The 23,994-nt window shown below is 38.1% G+C and overlaps 1 protein-coding gene across 1 annotated transcript in view; it reads left to right on the top strand.

Moving 5' to 3' along the window:
- The first annotated feature begins 2,216 nt into the window (after window positions 1-2,216).
- The window catches only part of LOC139773799 (uncharacterized), an 82,982-nt gene continuing 61,204 nt past the window's right edge, over window positions 2,217-23,994 (top strand). The window contains exon 1 of the mRNA XM_071708530.1: window positions 2,217-2,596. Coding sequence (XP_071564631.1) covers window positions 2,232-2,596 — 365 coding nt within the window. The 5' untranslated portion in view covers window positions 2,217-2,231. The remainder of the gene's footprint in view (window positions 2,597-23,994) is intronic.

Below are 23,994 nucleotides of genomic sequence, written 5' to 3'. Positions count from 1 at the left end.
GCGACTTTCTAGTTTTTAGATTGCTAAATGAACAATATAGACAACAGGATTTTTGTTTTACAATAGCTAGTTATTTCGACCAAGCTCTTTTCCTTCCTTTATTTTGAATCTAATTATAATAAAACAATAAGAAATAATTTACTTTGTGAGATATATATAATATGTTATTCTATGGAAAAGAAATATCTCTCTTCGAATACAAACGATATCAATATAAATTATTTCTCATAACGAGAAACATATCTAGAGTTTCATTGTACATACATTGTTAATTCTAACCGACACCGGATCATAAAAAAAACGGAAGGCCAATTATACGAAGAATCGGTCATAATGAGGTCACATATATTAATTATCCATTTACAATTGTATTTTTTATTGTCTACATTATTTCAACGATATATTAAAGCAACATAAATATTTTGGAAACCAAAAGACGCTTTTATCTATAATATAGCGTACGATTTCTTTCTTCATTTTTATATCATTTTTGCGTCATTTTTTATCAGTGACTTTTAAGAAACAAATAAAGTCATGATGATATCCTAATGATATCGTTATGACTTCTATGTTCTACCTGGGATAATGCGGAAATTAATAAATTGACAATTTATTCTTAATTTACAATATTTAAAGATGACGCGTGATTCGGTATAAGAACGGTCGACTTGCGTATTAATTCTGATTCTCACCTCATGTATGCCTCGGTTTTATAAGATTAATTAGAAAGTTGAAGGCTATGAGTAAAGGAATATGAAGTAAATAATAACCCGTTTCGAAAATCCATAGTTAATTTACAAGTCACAATATTTACATAAATCCACTAAAATACTTTTCTCAGCACATGTCATTGTAAAAAATGCATTTGAATTAAAAGCAATTAAAAGATTGTTGTCATGTGTTAATAAATTCTTCCTCGTTAAAACGACCATCCCCCACCACCAAAATCGGTCTGAGTTTCCAGACCTGTGTGTAAGACCGTGATATAAAGTATAGTGTCAATTGATTAACATTTATTCTAATTTGCCAACAAGTAACACAATAAATGAGTTATCTTAACTTAAAATTTAGGGTGGACTTTCTGAGATATGTGAAAAATGTTACAATTAACATTTTATTTTTTACTGTGCACAAACAGAAATTATATGTATACATGAGAAAAAATATATCTCATCATGGACATATTATATGTATATAGGATTTATTTATATTTTTATATAAAACATTTTTCACCGGAGATGCAAAATATGATGCGCGACGTGAAGCAATTAAAAATGTTTGTAGAAAGACAGTTTATTTTCGAAGTTAATTACTTACGAAGCAACATTTAATTCGCGAAGAAATCGTCGCCTAAAATTAAAACAATATGAGAATTATGCGCCATCTTGTGTAAAGGGCGACTGTAAATGTACGGCGTATCCTACTGCGTACAAGATATCGCTCTTCCTCCGTCAAGATTATCTCAACTTGCCGCATGGACAAGCATCAATATGGACAGGTATTGATTATTCCATGCAAAATATCATGTAGCCATTTTGAAACGCCTGTCAAGAGTACCGCCATTACAGTCATTGGGAGCTTTCCAGCAAGCGACACAAATCGACACAAGTATCGTTTTATCTTTGTTACTCATTGCCAAAAAAGAAAGATAGAACGATGCTTGTGTCGACTTGTGTCGCTTGCTGGAAAGCTCCCATTATAATAACTTTCAAACTTGCGGCGAACATTATATTGAGATTAAATTAATAAGCATAAAAAAGTATCAAATAATCAACAAAACAGACTGATGTTTAAACAATAATAATTCGATTCGCGTTCATATAACAATAACATCTTATAAGACTTTCAATTTACGAATTCTCGATCGAAATCGCGATCAGATCTATTAGAATGATCGATCTGAGTCGTTCTCGACGCTTAATTTCGTTTTCGTTCTCTACTTTCTCTCCATTTTCATTAATTTCTTATTATTCTCGCTCGTTATTCCGAACAAGAGCAACTCGCACGCGCTGCGCAGTTATCGACGTCGTAGCGGCGAGTTTACAAACAGTTCGCGCGGTCGCCGCTAGATGGCGGCGGCTGGACGAAACGACGACGCGCGGGACGCGCGTCACTGCGGCGGGGTCGGCCAGCTGGCGCCCGGGGTGTCTGCGTCGGTCGGCGATCAGGTGGTCGCGGGCGCGGAATGGGCGCCGCGGAGCGGGACGTAGGCGCAACCTGCCTACACGGGAATGACGTGCGTCCTCCGTGTCCGTCCGTCGTTTGTGTCGAACCGCCCGCCGTATTATTGCGAGAGGAAGGTCGAGAAGGCTCTCGTCTTTGATCCGCCGCGCGGCGTCGTTCCCGCGCGCCACGCCAGCGGCGGCGATGCCGACCACCACCGGCGCGCGGTGCGTCACCTTCGTGTGAAATACATCGAGAATCGTCCTGCGACTTACAGGCTCGTCGCGAAGTACCCGCCGAAGGGCACCGGTGAGAAAGAGTGCCATGCCGCCCGCGCCGCGGTGCATCCCCCCACGGACGAGGCGAACGGCGAGAACGGCGACGACGATGGCTCCGCGTCGTCTCGCCAGATAGGACGCACCGCTCCCGTTAAGTAAGTCCCGAATTTAATCTGACGTAGTCCTACTGTCATCTCGTCCCGTCGCGAAACTCGTCGACTCAACCCTTCCGCGACCCTCCCGTCGCGGGGGGTGTCGCGTGCGATGATCCGACGCTGAGATAAACGCGGAAGGTGCTGTCCTATTCCATCGTTCTAATTCTATTTCGATTCAGCTTCGGGGCTATTAATAGCGAGACGAGTTTCGCGACACGCGACGAGCGTGTCGCGAATCGACACGCGCCTGGCGATTTAAATCCCTTTCGACGGGGGGTTTTTTAAAATGCCTCAGCGCCTCTCGCGCATTTAAATGCGTCGTTGGCCGATTTGTCCCGAGCGCATTCTTTGTCCCTGCATTTTTGTGTATATATTTTGAGAGTGTCACGCGAGGAATCGCGCGTCGCGTCGGCGCGAACGGTTTGCGCGTGCAGTCGCAACTCTTCCCTCTCACCCCCCCACCTCCCCTTGCTTTTTATTTACATATCGCATGCCGAGAAGAATGCTGTCACAACTCAAAAGTATGCCTAAAATGTTACCTACGTGCTATAATAGTGTTACAAGTCTATATCTGTACCTCAGAGGTAAAGAACCGCATCTCTAGTTTTTGTCAAAATGGAGTTAATACATTTTTCAACATAACAGGAGCTTAAATTGTATAATCGTAAAGCGTCTTATGTCTATTATTAGATTATTACTAGTTCCTAAGATACAATGTTTAGAAAAAGTCGTAATAAAAATGTTTATAGTGCCTAATTTTTAAACCAGGTATAGCGTGTTATTGACAGTTGTACTATTTATTAACTATTAAAAATAAATCAAGTTGCTCCTTTTATTTTATATCTAAAAAAAATATTATTTCCCTATTTAAAAACTTCAAATCCTGTTTTCTCTGAATTCATAATAATGGAAATACATTCTTTATAACAAGCAAAACCTCGCTGCATGAGGCAGATGTCGTTATTCTTTTATTAAACTGGCTATGTTGCGATTTCCTGGATGAATAGCGTCACAAATAAATTGACAAGTGAATCACAGCAGACCTCTTCAAGAAACGGTATAAATTTTATTATAACAAAGTATTATAATTGTAATTGCGTTAGTTATCTCACAATTCAAAAAAATTGGAATAAGTTCGTTTAGTTTTTCTTTCTCTCCTGAAAATTGTGAACTTTTGAGTTAAACTCAAAAGTTGAAATGACTAGGCAAAATACCTCTATTTTTTTCTCCCTTTCTCCCTTCTTTTTTTAATATCATGAGACTAAATATAAAATTATAAATACGCGATAGAAATTTAAATTACTGATTTAACTGACTTCATTGACGATGCCATTGCGTGTCCAGGAAACTTGTACGAATACCGACAATCGATTCCGCTTTAAAGATATAAGTACTCTTGTGAATTTCATGGGGCGGACGTGACATTGGGGGATAATAAGGGGTTGAATAATAACAAAGTCAGTCTTTTGCGCATGATGCATTGCGAGCGTCCATGTTACCATGCACACGCCGCGGCGCTTTCGGCTTTGCATGGTATAGGCGCGGAGGAGGGCTCGCGATCAATCGCGGCTTGCGTGTCTTTTGACGATCTCGACGCAGAATCTCAACTTAGAAACGGTTAACAAAACGTCGGCTAACAAAACGTGAGAAGGTCAAGGACGCGTGACCGTATTTCTCTCGCGGAATAAGGACGGGACTTATCTCGCGGCGCTTTCAATTCTCACGACGCGGATACATTTATCCTTCCGCGCGCAGCGAAAGCCAATTTCGCGGGGTCATGTTTCAATCGAAGATCAAGGTTGGATTTACTGCTTTCTCAGATTTCGAAGTCAAAGGTAAAATCGGAGGGGTCCAATCTGATCATTTACCGATCGCTTTCTACGTAAAATTTGCATGTATCCTTTGATTAAGTACAAGATTATGAATATTGACTTTCAGTTTATTCTGACATACCTAATTGTGTAGAATTATAGATAACTTAGATTGCTATCGACACAATTAGCAGAAAAATTCGGTAGAATACATTTAGAGGAGTAAAGGTATTGATTAAGAAATAATAACATAAGGCATATTTTGTATTTTGAGTTTTTAATCTTTAACCCTTTCACTCCTTTAATCATTTTCATCTCTATGTATATAATTATTAAGCATTTAATTATTAAGAAAGGATTTATCTCAGCGCCTTCGAGCCTCGATTCAAATTATCTTTCGCGGCTGGAAAGCCTCGCCGAATCTTTTTTACGAGAGAATATTTATCTCCATTATTTACATTTATTCTATAAAGAATAACGCGACTTCTCGCGAGATCTACAGCCGTGTATAATAAATACGCGCGAGTTGTCGAGCCTGCACGACGTTCGACCATTGACGCAGATACGTTGATTCCGCGCAACGTTCGCAGCGTTATGCGTTATGTGTTATGCATTATAATGACATTGCCGATCGCCGTGCAGGGTCAACGATTCGACGGACGACGCTTTGTGCGTTCTTGAACTTTTTGTTACGCGGACAATAAGAGCCTGCACACGGCTGTCAGGTGACGGACGCGACGTCGGAGGTCGATGACCGTTGACCTCTGACCGTGTATGTGGCATCATTGATGCGCAAGCTCCAACGCGGAATCCATTTCTGCTATGACGAAGTTGTCGCGGATACATCGAAGCGTATCGAAAGGGTGAATTCTCCGATTGTTTGTCTGTCGGGCGCTTCCCCCGACTTTATTTCGCTTTGGAGATAAAAGGTTTTCGCGGGCTGAGCTTGTCGGAGGTGTAAATGGAGAATAAAACTTGTGGCTCTCGGGCTAATGAATGTCAACTTCACTTGGACAAATTGCAGTCGAGACCTACTTGCTAGGATGTTTAATGTAGAAAGTTAGACTATGACAACTAATGATCTTCCCCGGCTTTTCCATTAAGCGATTATCGACGTCTGCCTAGCTAGTCTCCTACTTAATTAAAATTTAATGAATAAATTATATAATAATGCGCTATTTATGCGTTCTCCAAATCCATAAGAAAAAAAATTTTTTGCACTTGTTTTGCTTAACAAAAAAAAAAAAGAAAGTATTTTTAATAACGGAGGGCTGAGTAGGCTGCCAGTGAGCTTCCCCACATGTTAATTACAAGCGATTCTGAGAAACAAATATCTAGGTTTTATTTTGCGTTAATTATGCACTCTTACTTCAGAGTAATTTCAATCTTTGCGCGGCATCCTCTAAAGCAGTGATTCTCAACCCATGATCCGCGGACCACTTGTGGTTCATTATCTTAAAGTTCATTATCAAGTGACCCGCAGCTACGTTATCATCAAAATCAATGAAGCGGAATATTTTTTTCTTATGAATTTGGAGAGCACATAAATAGTGCACTATTATATAATTTATTTGTTAAATTTTGATGAAGTGAGGGGCTAAGCTAGACAGACGTTGATTTTATCGAGGAGAATCGTGGGGTTTTTTAAAATTGTTGTAATAGAACTTAGCATATTTCTTTATACATAATAGCAGGATGTTTAGAAATTCGCAAACATTGTTCATACAAAAATTGAAATAAAAAGGACCAATGACCAAGCAACAATAGTTGTTAAATAATTAACTTATTAATTTACATATACAATATACATATGTGATGGCGATCGTGGCGCAGAGAGTTGTGCGCTGCTTTAATGAGCCGAAGATCCGAGTTCAAATCCGACCGAAAATTGTCGGTTTTTATTCGATCGCCACTTTTCGGAAGGCAATGGCAAACCACCGAGAATATCTTGCCCAGGAAAACCCTTGTATATCCTAGGGAATAAACCCTGCCAGAAAATCTTAGAGGAAAGCAAACTACCTCTAGTATCTTTCTAAGAGAATCTCATGAATTGTCTCATGTAATAGTCAACGTTATAAGGACAAACATGAGATCACGAATAAGGTGGAAAATAAGATAGAAAAGTCATAATCTAATAAAATTATCATAAGAAGCCACATATCACAGTTTGAAAGCAAATCGTTTATACAATTATTTTCTAGTCGTGTGGAATGACTAGGAAACGTTTGGTAATATTTTTTTAAATTGTTTGATCGTTATTTTTATTAAATCGTTATTTATTGTCTTTGAGAAAGTATTATTATATTTTATGCGCAATATAATAAAACATTACAGAATTTGTTATACAATTATTATTAATTGTTATGTTAATTTATTATTATTTATTGCGACGAACATTGCTAAGAATTTATAACAATGTATTATTTTATATTGCTAAAATTATTCCTGTTTATACAATAACATATCCGAATATTTTGGATTAACGTAAATATATTTGAGAAAAAATTGGCTGTTTGAAGAAAAATCAACTTTAATGAAGATCTGCTAAAATAAAAACACTCTTCTTTATAAATCGACCCCAAGCTATCGATCAAGCCTACTTAGAACTTGATCCGTTCACTCGTTATTGAGATCTCAACATCTCGCGTACTCGCAATTCGTCGCGTCGCGTAAAAGAGTCACGGTGCGGTCTCGCTTCGCGTGTACTTGGCGCGAGACACTATACCGTGTCTTTTGATATGAATTATTTTTCGATATATCCGAGCAATTGCATATATAATTGAATCAATTTGCTTCGTGCCCTTTTGTTTCATTCTTCAAATCGCGGGAGAGTTTCTCTTTGAATTCCATTTGAATTCCATTTCGTATCACGCTCGTTATGCAAATTGCATGCAATGAGTCCGAATGAACAATAACTAAATATATCTCGATAGATCGTATTTTCGATAATTAACAACATCATGACATTTCAAAAATTAATAAGATCGTGACATTTCAAAAATTAACATGAAAATTTATCAATTTCTATTCGATAGTATGCAAATGTACACGGAGAGAATTTTCTCTTAAAATTTACCCTGAAATCATGGTAGTTGTGGGACAACATGTACCACCAAGAATTTTATGTGAACTATTCTGATTAATATCCACCATAATAAGAAATATTAATATCTATTTCATTAAAATATAAAATATATTTGATTAATTTTACTAAAATATATCTAGGAAATTTCAATAATTTTTCAATATTTACCAATCTGCATGGTAATTTTTATCACGTTGTTTGTAAAATGTCTTTTGTATATTTTAAAAATTCCTTGGTTGCCAAGTTGTCCCAAGTTTGTACTGAATTTAAGGGTAAAATATAACAAAAAATTCTCTCCGTGTAGCTGTATAATACTGTATTTTTGAAAGAGCAAGAAGAACATAAGCGATGAAAGAATAAAATAAAAATTCCTTTTTCACAAAAAATTGAAAACGATGCACGATTTTAAAAGTTTAAAGTAATGAACGATTTATAATATAAACTTTGCTTTTGAAATAAATAAGTATAGATAAATTCGATCATATTGAAACTATCGTATAAAATTACATATATAGATTTTCAGTGTTTATCTTCAACGTTTATTTTAAAAAGTACAAATTACAGTTATATGTTTTAAAACTACAGTTATATGTTTTATTATAACTGAGATTCGTGTTATATAATTTTCAAGTTATAAACAGTTAAAATTGACCAACGATATCACATAAAAATCGCGACTCACATTTGTATCGATTACATGCGTATCGAGCTATGTATTCTGTTATTTTCATAGTTTAGTTGATTTTTACTCTTAAGTTTTTTTTTGTGTTTTCTTACGTGCAAATATTTTACACATTACAGCAATTGACATCATCCATGTTAAAAATAAAGTTTATCTTTATTTTGAATGTAAAATAAAAATTATAATTTATTACTATTACAATTCCTGAATTGCTGTGTTCGCAAAGAGTGAAAAGTTGTGTGATTTTAATGAATATAAGTCGCCACATTTCTTGCAATGACTTAATTTCATTTTCTTGATTTCTTAAAAACACAGAACTTCCTCTTGGAACGTGAAAATTTGGCAGGAAGTAATAATAATAAATTACCTTACGTTTCTGTTTGGAGCGACATAAATTTTATTCTTTAAATAAATGTTCGATCTAATGTGCAAAAATAATAATAGTCTTATTCATCGAAATTGATTCGAAACACGTGAAACAGAAAATACAGGATGACAAGTTATTAAAACTAAATAGCTAAATATTTTGTAATAAGTAGACAAAATGAAATGAATTAAACGCTATATACGGTGAAGAAAACTTATTATTTTTATTTGCATATAACGAAAGAAAGAATATATGTAACATACACATGTTACAAATTGTCAGTTATTTAGTTTTAACAATTTTTCGATTGCCACCCTGTGTATAATCAGTGTATTTTTATCTTAAGGCCCTTGCACAATGCCAGGCAACAGGAAATAATTGTAATTAACCAAAAATTTGTTAATTACAATCTAAAAAATTCGAGTGCTATGACTGGTTGGCAACAGGCAATAGGCACAGAATTTTCAACGTGACGGAAACTCTGTTTCTATTGCCTGTGTCACTGTTTATTCTGCATTTATACATGATTTCTGATTTCTATACCCTGTTCCTATTGCCTCTTGCCTGACATTGTGCAAAGGCCTTTACAATAAGTTAAAGATCATCGGTAACGTATTTGTTTTGCACGCCACTCGGCGATTGTTTTCGCGCGACGTATGGCGCGCTGTGTTTACGCGGAGTCGTTTTATTGTCGTTCGAGACTCGGGTGGACAGGTAGCGGCTCCGAAACGTCGCATTATGTTTTTCGAAACGCCGCGCCGCGCGCCGTCGCGACAAGTACTCGGGAATCTCAAAGGCTATCACCATAATTGCAATTAGTAATTCTCGGACCGCGCAAACACTTGACTTTCGCGATTAAACGACTCGAGGCGACTTATCGTGATGTAGGTACCCACTTTGCATGATTTGTTCGTCTGAGGTGAGAACGGGAATTACTTTGTGATATTCCAGTTTATTCATTCGATAAACGAAGATAAAAAAAAAGAACGAAAGTATTAAATTATTGCGATATTTATAGGTGATGTGCTTCTTTAATAATATTCGGATTCAAAGCCGCGCTTGTTTTCTCGTCATAATTCGCCTATATTCATATCAAGAGTACAACTTGCGGAATCATTCAAGCAGCGACAAATCGTGTTGTGACGACTGTTCATTGATTAATACTTGATGTGAAGGAACGGAATATTTCGGCGTGTATTTATTTCGTAATATTTAACGTCATTTTTCGCAACGTATACATTAGGTACTGCATGCGGTCACTTTGCAATTCATGCGGCGAAACTCAGGCGAGCAAACAGCGACATGATCCGCTTTGCGTATCTTCGCATTATTATTCGATACGCGACCGCGACACGTACCATGTAGACCGCGACACGTACGCCAAACACGATTATTCTCTATAACTATTAAAGTTAGCGAACACCGGATTGTATTTAATGGACTTTGGCGATCCGTAAGTGTATCGAGACAATGGCTATCTACCGAAGTAAATATCTCGCGTTAATCTTCCGTCGTGATACAGTAAAGTGTACGCCGCGAGTGATTAACATCGGGAGTACCGTCCAAGTATCGCGCTCTGGTCATCGTACTTTAATGGCGCGTAATCGAAGTAATTAACTGTGTTTTCGCGAATGACTATGAGTGCCGTAATAAAGGAGCAGTAATAGTGGAATCTGAGAGGAGGAGGAGACCTGGATGGCATCGGGCGACGGCGGAGCAACCATAGGGTGAGTAATTTATTATTTATTTATATTATTTATTACACTTGCGGGATTATTTTTTAAAAATTACATAATTATTTTGTCGAATGTTTCTGCTCAAAAAAACGAATGAAGAATTTAATGCGCGTAATATTTACTTCTTGAAATATTGATTATTTTAGTAAGTCTTAATCGCTTTGTCTCAATCGCTAATCTGAATATATTTGTATTTTACAGATCAACGTAGTTATGTTACGACTCCGCTGTTGCGCATCGTGTGTCGGTGAGTGTTAAGTTATTCTTTATTTTAATTTAAGGTAGGGGATCTTTGGAAATTATCATGTATATATAAAAAGTATAATTAAAAATAAAAATTAACAGCATAAAAAATATTACAGATAAATATACCAATTTGTAGATCTAATGCTTTAAAATGGATGGGCTAAAACATATTAATTCTGTTGAATTATTCTGTAGAAATTTATCCGTAGTTTTTTTTACATGAGGATGCAAAAATACACATTTTTAAATGTGTTAAATATCATGAATCATGAAAATATAATATATTAATAATAATATTCATTATATGTTTTTTACTTATTTTAATAATACATTTGTATATAATTGATTAACCTTTTGACTGCCGGGAAAGCAACTTTTGTAGCTCCAAACAAATTTCGAAATTTTACGCAATGTGCATGTTATTTATATAGATAAATTTTTGGGAAAAAGGGCTATTTTATATTAATGAAAAAAAAAGCCGGCAGTTTAAAGGTTAAATATCTGAGCTTATTAATTAAATAAATTATAAAACAAATAAATATAAATATTATAAAAAATGAAATTTTTAGAATATAAAACTTTTATTTGAATATCTTTATGATCGATATATATTTATATTTTATAGATTTTGAAGAACAAGATATTTATATATATGTATTTACATATATGTACATACATTTTTATACATATTTATTACATATATTTATTTATTGTACGTATATTTTTATATGTATTTATGTGAAATAATAAATTGGTATTTATGAAAGCATAGCAGGGAAAAATTATTAAGGTTTAGCTATCTTTATTTTTTTCTTTCTCCTCTTTCCAAATATTTTTTAAATAAAATTTGAAATCTATTTGATCTCTTTTTTTAGGAGTTAAATATTGCATAAATTGAGGTTGGAATGTAATACTCAGATTTTTTCAATATGCGTACGTCATAAGTCAGTAAAAGAATAGGAAATATTTGAAATCGCATAGTATATTTCAATTTATCTATTACATAAAACGCGCAAATAATAATTGCATTTTTTAATAATATATCAATTTTATGTTAATCTTTTATAGATCATCCATCTATATCTATTTATTTATATTATATCGTAGTGTATGCAAGATTACTATATAAAAAAAAAATACAAAAGATAAGATCAGCTGAGTGGTAAAATCGATATTTTAGCTGCACGAATTAATCATAGATGATAGGTTGATACTTATATAAGTACAATTGTAAACATATGAATTTCGGTTGCGATTATTGATTAAAATTTAGAAACTATATTTTCTTATCAAAACTTCTGACTTAATTGATTTCTGGAATACGCTTTAAAGTATTATACAGTGATTGTAGGATATCTTTTAAAAATTATTTGCTGACACAGTATAGAAATTATTTCTCGTTGTGCAGGTGCTTTGGTATGACTTTTTTAGCTTGTGTTATAAAAGATTCTCTTTTTGTGAGTCATTAACGGTAATTAGCTCGTATTTCGCGCAGACCGCATTTTCTCTTTTTACAAAAAATTTCTTCTCCCTCTATCAAGCGATAAATCTCTACCCGGTTTTTGTGAGAGTGGCGCGTATCGATTTTTCAATAAACGCTGTTTTTTTTCTCACCGTGTTTCACCGACGAAATCTCGATATCGTCGATGTATTACATCAATGCCACTGTGTGTGTGAATACGCGTATTTTTTCCGCATAAAACCTCGGGGCATTCGACGCGCGACGGTTTCACGATGTGCGAGCGTATTTCAGTTTCAGTAGAATTCATAAATACGGTGGGATGCATAAACACGCGATGTTTCACGTGTGAAATTGCACGTCACTGCGTTCGGCGGAAACGCTCGCAGCTTCCTCTGCCTCCCTTATCATATATATATTTACTCTCTTGTTTAGCGGAACGGAAAAATCCGCGATTCGCACTGTCATGCAATTTGGCGATCAAATGAAATCGAGTATGACGTGGATGATATTAAACTGATTAAACTCGTAGCGCGTTTATTTGAATATATCAAATAAACAAGACTCTACAGGATCAAAGTTACGTTCACATTTATACTATAATTCAGTTGATATTTACGTCATTCTTATTAAATTTACGAGCTTTAATATTACCTTAATGTTAGCTTGTTTTAAAATAATATTAAAATTCTCTTTAATTTTCAAATTTAAGTAAGCCAACTTCTTGCGGATTGCATGTTTAATTCTTACGCAATTTTAGTAAAAATGTGTATGTAGTAAAAGAACAAATAGCTAAATCCTGGCTATCTAAAAGCTGTGTGCTTGTCTTTTTCAGACGTGATTAAAATTTGTAGCTTGGAGCTGTGCTCTCGCTATAATATTCTAACCACTAAGACAAGCGGCATTTTTGGTTGAAGATTTAATTTTACTAGATTTTATTCAGGTTTTACTTTGATGGAAGATTTTACCTTAAAAACGTATGTTAACTTTAGAATGCGGGAAAAATCTACTCCACTTCAAAGAATCTGTGGATGAAAGACAGCCTGTATATTCACGAGGGTAAATGCGTAGTTATTCAAGGAAAAAGAATCGCGTCTGGACATTTCATTAGCGAATACTATTTGGATTAGTCCGCTCCAAATACGTCATGTATCGAAAGCGCCGCGTACGTGCAATTTCCTTTGACTGCATGCATTTATCGCGGAGCTTGCATATGTCATTCGCGACGATTCCCGACATCGGAATTTTCCGTGTGTAAAGCTGTCTGACATTTCTAATTAAATCATCATTCTTGTTAAGAGGTTAATGGATAGCGTTTCAAGAAGGAAATTATATATGGGTGCGTCTGTATATTGCATTCCACGGGTACATTTATGTCGGAAATACGAGTCTTTATACGATACCTCTCAAAATCCGGCTGATATTTTAGTTACAGATTATTAAATCAACATAGTTGCTGGATTTTTATCGTAATAGAATATTATTTATTTCTTAAATTTACCTTAAATAAATATTTTATTACAATTTAACTTGAAATTGAAAAGAATTTAATTTATAAAAATCTTTTAAAGTTTTATCTATGTCGGATAAGTCGTTATTATAATTGAACTTCTATAAAATTAGAAGTAGCGTTTTCAAAGTTTTGATATAATTAATAGAAATCTGATTCTCCCTTAACGAGTTTAACATATTATTATTTATTGATAGGTACTTCATAAAGAATTCCATCAATTGTATTATTTATATTATTATATCAAAAGTTTGAAAATAGAATGACGTTTTTACAGATATATATCACAATCGGCAGTTTACCATAAAATTGTCATAAAAACGGAATATATGTAAGATAATTTATTCTAAGGATAATTTATTGCGAGTACATTAGATACATTTGTCGGGAGCGAGCGCGTTATGTTATGTTATCGTTCGGCGACCGGTAGACGACTGTCGTTCCGGCTCGTATTTTCGACAGGCCCGGCACGCACACACACGCGGTCGAGGCATGTCACCGGTCTGCTGATCCTGATCACGTGAGAGCGCGCTCTCAATATTTTCAAAATACAGAGAAATACCACACTCGGCCATCCTGGTCAAGCATCTGTCCTCAGATGCGCTCGCTACATTTTCTTCATCGAAAAACTCGTCTTCATAGGGAATCCAAGACTTCATATACTCGGCTACCGTTACGGTCTGTCTAGGTCCGTCATGTCCGTCAACCTTTTCGAACAACACACCTTTCGCCATTCTCACGCGCAAACCTCTCCCCTTCATCGTCATGACAAACGCCCGACAATCCGCTACAATTTCAAATTGTATCCCCGACAAATACACGCTAAACTTCTTCAGGGACTTGACGATCGCGAGCACTCCAAGCTCGTGGCCGGTGCGCCGCATTTCCGCGGGCGAAGTTCCGCCGCTCGCATGGTACACTGGATGCAGTGCACCGTCTTCGCCATCGCGCTGTAACAAAATCGAACCGTATCCATACACACACGCATCCGCACGCAATTCTGTATACGCTCCCACATTATATAACCGTACAACAGGCTGATTACTTAGTATCGCTTTCGATTGCCGAAACGCCTCCCGCTCCTTCGCGGCAAATTGAAACTCTACATCCTCCTGCAGGAAACGACACTTTTCCCGATCTAACAGCAATCCGCATTCGCTCGCCGCACGCGATACCGGCTCGAGGCTCCGTAAAGCCCCGTCTACAATCAGTCGGAAGACGCTTGTCGGATGTCGCTAGCCGTATGTCGTAGCCGCTTGTTCGACATACCAATCTACAATCGAGTTGGGTGTCGTTAGTCGTTACGGTGGTTTATCAGTTCGAGATAGGAGGTTTATAGGTTAATGCTTGGTTGGAGTCGAAATTGTGGACATCATAATGGATATTACTAAATTGGTTGCGGTTTATAATAATTTATTATTGGCTTGGACACAAATTCAAAGAATACGAACAATTTTAAAGAAAAAACATAAGCTCTCTCGAAGATGGTGGGTAAAACCTCATCTTTCCGTAGAAATGAGACACAATTTTGGAGCTCATCAGAATTTATTTAAATATTTCAAAGCAAGTGATCACGAAGAGCTATTCAAGTTCACAAGGATGTCTGTTGAACAATTCGACATGTTGCACAATTTATTGAAACCGAAGCTCGAAAAGAGGAGTCACAGAACTCCTTTGGCGACAGAACTTCGTCTCGCTCTTACATTGAGGTTATAATATTAAATTTTGTAAATTATTTTTTTGTAAATAATATCAGGGCGCATTTTATTCAATAATTATTCCTTATTTTTAGTTATCTTGCTCATGGAGACACATATGATACATAAAGAATAATTTATTGGTTAATTATTTACTTTCTATGAGCAATATGCGATGATAAGAAGAGTAGTGGTCGGTACAGATGCCACTCTTTACTTTCGCTATATCCTGATCCTGATGGTGGCAGTTTTTTTTTCCTTTCTTCGCGGCCAAACATGTCTCGAAGTGCTGACCATCGTTTCTCGACATTTTCAGCTTATATAAAAAGGTACATGGTTTGGTATTGTTTTATTATAGATAAATAATGTATAACTAATATATTTGAGAGAACAGGTTGAAGCCGCTCGCGCAATCAGTCGACGGCATGATCAGGTCATCCTCGTACAGCACAGTTTTGGCCGTGATCAATTCTCGGCATTGACGTTCGCGGGTCCCGGAAACTTCGCTATTAAAGATCTCGCGTATGGACTCTCGAAGCACCGACGGAGAATCAGGGAGAGGATAATGGTCCTCACAAATCTTTTTGTTAATCGACCTACAATCAACGCACAGCCTAGTCGATCCATTTTTCTTTTTCCCTAAAACTATCGGGCTGGCGTATTCTGAAAGAGATGGCCGGATTATGCCGTCGCGCAGCCATTTGTCAATTTAAGCATTCACAGCTTCTCTCTCCGCCGCGGACAATCGCCTAGGTCGCTGATATACAGGTTTGTCATCTCTTAAAATTAATTTCATACTTACATCGACCGCGCGCGTCGCAACCGGCTTATAATTTTCAATCATTCGTTCTACGTCTTGTCTATATTCGTTATTAACAACACACGTTACAATTTCATTCGCTTTGCGCACGTCATCAATCATAAAAATTTCCGGCAATTTAGAATCGCATGTAATATCGTCTTCGAGCTTCGAAATTGTGATTTTACCTTTCTTAATATTCGTCTCTACGGTGTCCAAAAAATCACTTCCGATTAACAGATCATGCGATATCAGCGGATCCGCCACTACATGCACTGTCATCGGATACGAATGACCGTCTATCCCTACCTCGCTGCAGAACTTGCCGAGTGTTCCACCCGTTCCCGAGCCGATACCGCGAAATCGGGTTTCATCGCCTTGTAAAGGCGGCGCGCCTATCTCAACGTAACTCTGCTCACGCATTAATGTTAGATTGCTACCCGAATCAATCAACGCAGCTACGTCGTACCCGAACAACGAAACACTCTTGCAGCATCTGTTTTGATCCGACTGCTCAATACTGCCGACACCCTCCGCCGCGTCCGCCTCCCTTGTCACAAGTTGATTCTTAGAACACTTCGCTGCAATGTGTCCAAATTCGCTACAGCGAAAACACCTTATGCCGCGACTCTTAGACGGACACTTCGCACCAACGTGACCCCGCTGGCCACAATTATAGCACCTGTCACTACCCTGAGCCTCCCTTCCGTCGGTCTTCTGGAATCTGGAACTCCTGCCGTCGAATCTCCCACCGGAAGTGCCGTTCGGTTGTCCTCTGGGTTGAATAGTAATCTTCTCAAATGCTTCCAGCAATGTTGTCGTCGATCCGAACCTCTGTATGCGGGCTTGATCCCGTAATGCTGGATCCGATATACCGTCGATGACGTAATCGAGGATCTCGTCATCGGGAACAGGGACGTGATTAGCCAATATTACCTTATCATGTAAATATTCGCTGAATGCCTCGCCCCGTCTCCAAGTTCGGTCCTCGAATTGCTTCCTCATGGCGACCTTGCTTCGCCGATGAGAAAACATTGCCTTCAGCTCTTCCAGAAGTCGGTTGATCGGCAACTCGATATGCTCCGATTTCGAATGGAACCAATCGAGTGCCTTTCCTCTCAGCCGTGATCCAATCAGGACCCTCGTCGTGTTATCATCGAGACCGTACGTCGTCTTGAGAAGCGCGACTTGCTTCGACCACTGATCGTACGTGTCGGCACCTCCATCGAAATAACTGAGTAATTCGGCTATTATGCTCACGTTAACTCTTGAGGGAATACTTGGCGACACCTCTCGTCTTCGCACAGGCGTAGGTGCATCCTCCGCGTCACGCCGCAAAAATTCTATTTCGCGCCGTGCCAGATCAAGCTCACGCAGCATCAATTCTTTCTCCTTTCGTATAAGCTCCATTTCTCTCTGCATTGTGCCGTCCGCGGATACACTTGATTCCGCCAGCGTCGAGCGATGCCGCGCACGCTCATCGCCACCGTTACCGTCGTCACTCCCACGAAGGTCATTCGTCTTTCCGTCATCATTTTCGTCTTCACTGAGAGATACCTCCATCCAGACACCCTCCGGATCCAGCGCCATCAATTTGCCAATCAGCTCGGCCTTCGTTCCTCCTGCGCTCTGCCCCAATGATTTCAGTATGTCCTTTAACTCGGCCACCGTGAAATCACTTGCGTTCCTCGTCGCTCGACCAGCTTTACTCATATTCTCGATATACCGCTCCGGGCACTCTTCGTCTTAAAATCGTCTTAAATCGTCTCAAATCGTCTTGAATCGTCTTCCGGTCGCTTCTTATCGACTTTGCACCGTATCTCTTCTTCGTCTTTAACTCGTCTTTCTTCTTCGTCTTCAACTCGTCTTTCTTCTTCGTCTTCAACTCGTCTTCATTCGTCTTCAATTCGCTGCCACGGCTGCCTCATATCGCCCGTTATCCGACCGCATTTACTCGCAATCCCGGACGAGCCCCCAATTGTAAGATAATTTATTCTAAGGATAATTTATTGCGAGTACATTAGATACATTTGTCGGGAGCGAGCGCGTTATGTTATGTTATCGTTCGGCGACCGGTAGACGACTGTCGCTCCGGCTCGTATTTTCGACAGCCCCGGCACGCACACACACGCGAGGCATGTCACCGGTCTGCTGATCACGTGAGAGCGCGCTCTCAATATTTTTAAAATACAGATCCCACATATAGGTACATAATTGTTTTATTGTGAACTGAATGTGAATAAATTAAACGCTTGCTCTCGATCTTGGTGTTGCGTTCTTTGTTTGCCATTCTAAACACTCGTGTTATCTCGCAAAATATAGTGATATAGAGCACAGCAGTTCGTTAAGGAATCAGTCACTGACTGACAGACTGCGATGGAAGTCAGATCGCGGATAGCTTGCATATTAGCAATTTCCTCCGGCTGCCTTCATCATGAGGCAGACTGTGTGTCTCATTCACAGCGATTTTCCCGGCATCTATATCGGTTCTCCGTGTAGAAAGTCGACTATCACGCAGCTCCGTTCTATCGATCCGCAGCAGCCAGGCATTCTGCATCTCTCTCTTCTCCTGACGCACACATACATACACGTTCTTCTCTCTCTCTCTCTCTCTCACTCTCTCACACTCTCTCACACTCTCTCACACATGCTCTTCATCCATTCGTCGCCTTCCTCTCGCTCATCTCTTCGCTTCCATTCGCATTACACTCACGCTGGATTTTCCCTCCCTCATTCGCAGTCTCTTCGTGTAGGTACCTGTAGGCGACGAACAAGGAAGCGAGTTCCACAACCTCCGTTTTCCTATTGGAAAGTGATGCGAGCAGCGACGAGATGGATCCTGACGAGTTATAGCGATCTCCGTCTGCTCGTCGCGATAGACGCTTTGATATTATTCGCGGCACTGTCACTCGATCGAGGATTGATTCTCTCGCGAACTCGCACGTGTGATAACACATCCACGGAATTATTTTACGTTGGGAGAGATACGCGTGAGAAATATTTCCGGGACAGGATACTTCCGGCAACTACATTCCGAAACAGTTATAATAATATAGTGAAAGGAAATTGGATTAGAAGCTAGGAGACAGACCTGATTAAAGATGATAAAATTGTATTGATTTTATTTTATTTTATTGCATATGATATATATATAATAAATTCAAAATACAGCTTTCTCGCGTGAATCTCGTATCAGAAGCAGGTGCAATGAAGATCCGATTTACGTTCTTTATTACTCGCTGTCATAAAGAAACGAATGGAAAGTACATTAACTCAGCAGCTGCGTCCTTTACTTTGCTTCTCCTTGATCAATTTTCTCGGAAACGTCGCAATAGCATTATAGCTCGTAATAGAATTCGCGACTATCGAGAAGCTCCTCTAGTTTGAATATTTTTCTGATTCTTATTCCGATCTTTCTTGGCAGACTGCAAAATGCAATTTACAATAAGTTGTATAGGAAATCAAGTCGCATTTTTAACGCAGTTGTCAGAAAGAAGCTCGCTTTTGAATTGAACGTGATTTATCAGCTTAAAAGATAATTGATTTTTTTTATAATAGATATATTGTGCGGGCTGATATTAATAGAAAGTATAACGTTACATTTAGCAAAATTACTAACATAAATATCTATTACAATAATACGTTCTATCAATTATACGTGTATATTTAACGGTAATCGTTGTTATTAATAATCAAATATAATATTTTGGATTAAAATTAATTAATCCGATTGCTATTATTTACGTTATTTTCTGACATTTATACATTTTTCTGCACGTTTTATATATTAAGTTTTATTAAATTGACAATTTTGTAAATAAAACTTTGTTTTTTTAGAGAATATAAAAATAAAGAAAGAAACATATTTTATTATTTCGTTTCTAACATCATAAAATATAGCCAGGGACATTATATATTGAACATCTGTGTGCATCAGCGTTGAGATTTTAGCGTCGTATATATTGTAAAATTGTCTCATTGAAGAGAGTGTCTTCAAGTGACTTCGCACATTCGTTTTTGTCCTCGAAATTGCGCTGGTTTTCTTGCCGAGCAACATTTTCCTAAGATAACTTTCAAAGCAGACTTTTCGGGTAGCTGAAAACATAAGGGAACTTTATCTAATAGCGCTCTTCTGAATATGCTAATTGCTTAATTGCTCTCGTTGTAGAATACTTGCACCTTTTTCATTTTCCTTCCTGGCAAAGAAATATAAAATGTGAAAAATTATGAAACGGATAAAAACGGAGATATTTTCCTTATAAATTGTTTTCCAAAATATATTTATCATATTATATAACGTGTAGTATCTACAGAAATATGAGATAATATATTTCGTAATAAAGCAATAAAGCCTTAATAAACTCCTTTGGCTCAGTTTAACGCGCTCCACCTTTGACCCTAGCTACTTCAAACAACTCGGACGACATTACGCTTGAGCCGACATTCTCGATATTTTCGTAGCTTCCAGATTCTAGAATGCAGTGTAGGTTGCCCTTTTATTTATAGAAACCGACGGTGTCAACGGCCCAGACCATGCACTCGCTTCCCGAGCTCGCCTCTAATCTTGTCTCGAGAAAGGGCTGCGATTATTCCTAAAAGTAACGACACGAGAAATATCTTTCTTGAAGAGAAACTTTCGGTCTTTTTTAGCAAGAATTTTATTGAAAAATTCTTGATCGCGTCAAATCTCGTTTGAGCACGAATCGCGAAAATTTGTATCCCACAACTACAATTTCCGTTTCTTCGAAACATGACGGTTTCTTTAGATCAAAATCATGCATAAATCGTGCAGTAATTTCTATGGTGCAAAATAACGCAGGATCTAATTTTATTTCTCTAAATCTGTTCCCCTTTGTACTTCCTTAGAAAGTCGCGATTTCTTAAAACTTCGAATATGATTGCTTGACATCTAATGACAGTTTTACGTCACGTATAATATGTGTGTGTGTCTATGGATCGTTTGCCCACGAGCACGCGTTGCAGTCGCGAATTTCGCAACCGCAAGACGGAGCACATTTGACCGATGACGACGCCAAGTTAGGTAACCGAAAGTTGCAATAGCGCGAGAAGTCAATCCGGCTTGCCAGAATACCATCTGGAAGCATCGAGAACGAGTGGTGATCAGTCGTTAGTCAGCCCCGTGTACGCGACGACGCCGACGATCGTTTTTTTTCTGAGCGATCGACGCGGGGCGATCATGGGCGAGGTGTATTCCATCTTGCGCGCGATCGAGGGATGGAGAGACGGTGATGACGCGGATCTAAAGACTGTCCAGCGGAAATGTTCCGTAGCGGGAGGTAAAACAATTGATCGCGAGATCGAACCCGAGCGATCCTGCAAGAGCTTCCTCGCCGACGAGCCGGTTCTTCGCGATCTCCTGTACGGTATACCCACGGAGCACGATCTCTTCGAAGTCGTGTGCACGATCAATCGGCTGGTCTTCTTCTACGTCATCATAAGATGGATCAATCTCGAGCTGCGGGTCTTCTCGTGGGCGGCAGCTCCTATGTAATATAAATTCGTGAAATTATGCGACTTATTTGGGGAAGTGCAGAGTGTTGCTCGTTGTTCGGTCACTAGAAGAGAACGTTTAGATAGCTTCGGATAGCTTTGTTTTCATAGAGAAGAGAATCGTCAGGAAAAATTAGACTGCCTTTGGTACAATCGATTTGGGGAATTATTAGAAGAATTGTGAGCCAACTTAATTGCGAGTGTTTCCATCGAGCCGAAGAGGAGAGCCGTATAACCGAAATTTATAGGCGCACAGTTATTTACGAAGACTACTCTGTTCTATTATCTCGAGAATTAATTTCGTCACGCGATTACCACGACTTTTGTCAACTTGCTATTCCATTTTTTGGTATTTGTGCATAACTGAAGGTAAAGCTGAGTTATGGTTATTGTTGAGAAATAAATGTGTTGATTTATGTTTGGAGTTTTTAATGCAAATAGCGATGTTTTTCCCTAGATCTTGTTAGTTAGAAAATATTGATTTTTGCGACAGCACGTTCCCTTTTTTATAAAATTATTTTTAGAGACAGTGAAATGTTTTTAAATGAAAGAACGTCTCGTTATTTACGTAGGCGAAGCGCAGTAAATTATGCATCTACTTCTACGGGCTGTGTTATGAATACAGCGAAAAATCTTTCTGAGTAAAATAACTAAAAATCTAATAAAAATAATAATAAAAGGAATATATGCTAAAAAGATACAGTAATAAAGAGGGAGCTTGCCGAGAGAGAAACCGAGACCTTTAAATAACATACGGAGAAAAAGTATGATAGAAATGGAAAGATGTACAGTACGTCCGTAGGTATTAAAAAGAAAGAAAATAATAAAAATATATAAAACTTGCCGTAAAATTATATTTCTGCGAATAGAGTTATATTAATAACTGCGTTACCTTTATATAAACTGGGACATACGTTATGTAAGACTAATACTATAAATAATTTGTTGCAACATGTTTTATATGCGTTGAGTTACGTACGTGTACGAATTTCTTCGGCGCCAGATATATTTTTATCTTATGGCGAACGAAGCGAAAAGAACTCGATGCGATTCTCGAATTAATGACGCGATCTTATTTTCGTACGGCTGAGTGACAATTTTCCAGGGACGTTTCTCAGAGCTCGATAAATTCTCGCGTTACTTCGAAACGCGCGGATTCTCGGATCGATGCGTCCCGTTTCGCCGCTTGTACCGACAGAAAAAGACACACGAAAGTCAGATTCTTCCCACTCTCTTTCCAGATACAGATATTTTTAACCGTATAATGAATTTAACATTGATTTGTACATTTCTAAAACGTAGGACACTATAATTGTTAGAGAAAATGTTTCCCGCTTGAAATAGGATTTTACCTATTTAAACATTTCTCGTAGAACGCGTAATTTATCTGAAAATTTGCGAACGTAAGGGTCGCAAAGTCATCTCGGCGACTTTCATTGCTCGTAAACAAGTTCCTTCCACGTTTTTTGTGTACCTAATCGATATCTGGTCCGAGAACAATGCTATCTTACGAAAACTTGCTCCGTGACTATTTGCGCATCGTTGTGTAATACAACGATACAACGCCTATTTATAGCGTGTAACAACAGGAAATGCGGACAGTATATCGATTTGTAATGTCATTGCATTTGTAATATCGCCGAAATGACGTGAGGATATTAATGTCCATTTCAATGCAGATTAACTTTAATCTCGGTTTAACTTACTTTTTATCCTTTTCTAGTTTTAAGAATTAGAAAAAGATAAAAAGTAAATTAAACCGAGATTAAAGTTAATCTATATTGGTAGCAATAATGGATATAAGTGAGCGTAATACAAACGTATGAATTATCTTTTCTTTTTTTAAATAAAGATTTATGATACTTTGAGCCTGATGTGTTCCACAGGCCATCTTAATTACAACACTCAATTCAATTCAATGGCGCAACAGTCCGAGTCGGACTTAGGCCTCCCCCAAAGTCATGTGCTTGCGGTGCGCACGCAGGTTGTACACAAGCACATGGGACCTACAGTTTTAACGCCGAATCCGAACGGCATGGTAGAGGGGGTTTTTAGGCAAGGGATACTCTCCTGACGAGCTGCCATTCCGTCGAGGAGGAGAGACAAGCGATACAATTTATTTATTTTGGTTCTACCAGGACTGGATTCGAACCTGAGATCTTTGGTTTAGCAGACCAGTGCGCTGTCTGCTACGCCACGCTTGCTCTCAATTACAACACTACAATAGTAATAATTTATGAGAGACTGACGCCCGATTCCATGCAAGATATGGTTGCTCATATTGTTCGCGGACATATTTCTAATTTTCAAGCCGCTCACGACGAGATACGGAATACCGAAATTTACGGCCCGTGAAATTCAGCACAAATGCGAAAGTGCAAATTTGAATACGACGTAATATCATACTGCAACCCGATAGCCACTGAACGTCATTTCCATATTATGTTACACGGTCTAATTACGGTGTTATGATATCCGTCTGAAATTATGTCGAA

This window comes from Temnothorax nylanderi, unplaced genomic scaffold (genome assembly GCF_030848795.1).
Source record: "Temnothorax nylanderi isolate EJ_2023f unplaced genomic scaffold, tnyl_v1.0 TNYL_tig0069_pilon, whole genome shotgun sequence".
NCBI classification, from domain to species: domain Eukaryota; kingdom Metazoa; phylum Arthropoda; class Insecta; order Hymenoptera; family Formicidae; genus Temnothorax; species Temnothorax nylanderi.
This window is presented reverse-complemented; position numbering and strand designations above follow the sequence as displayed.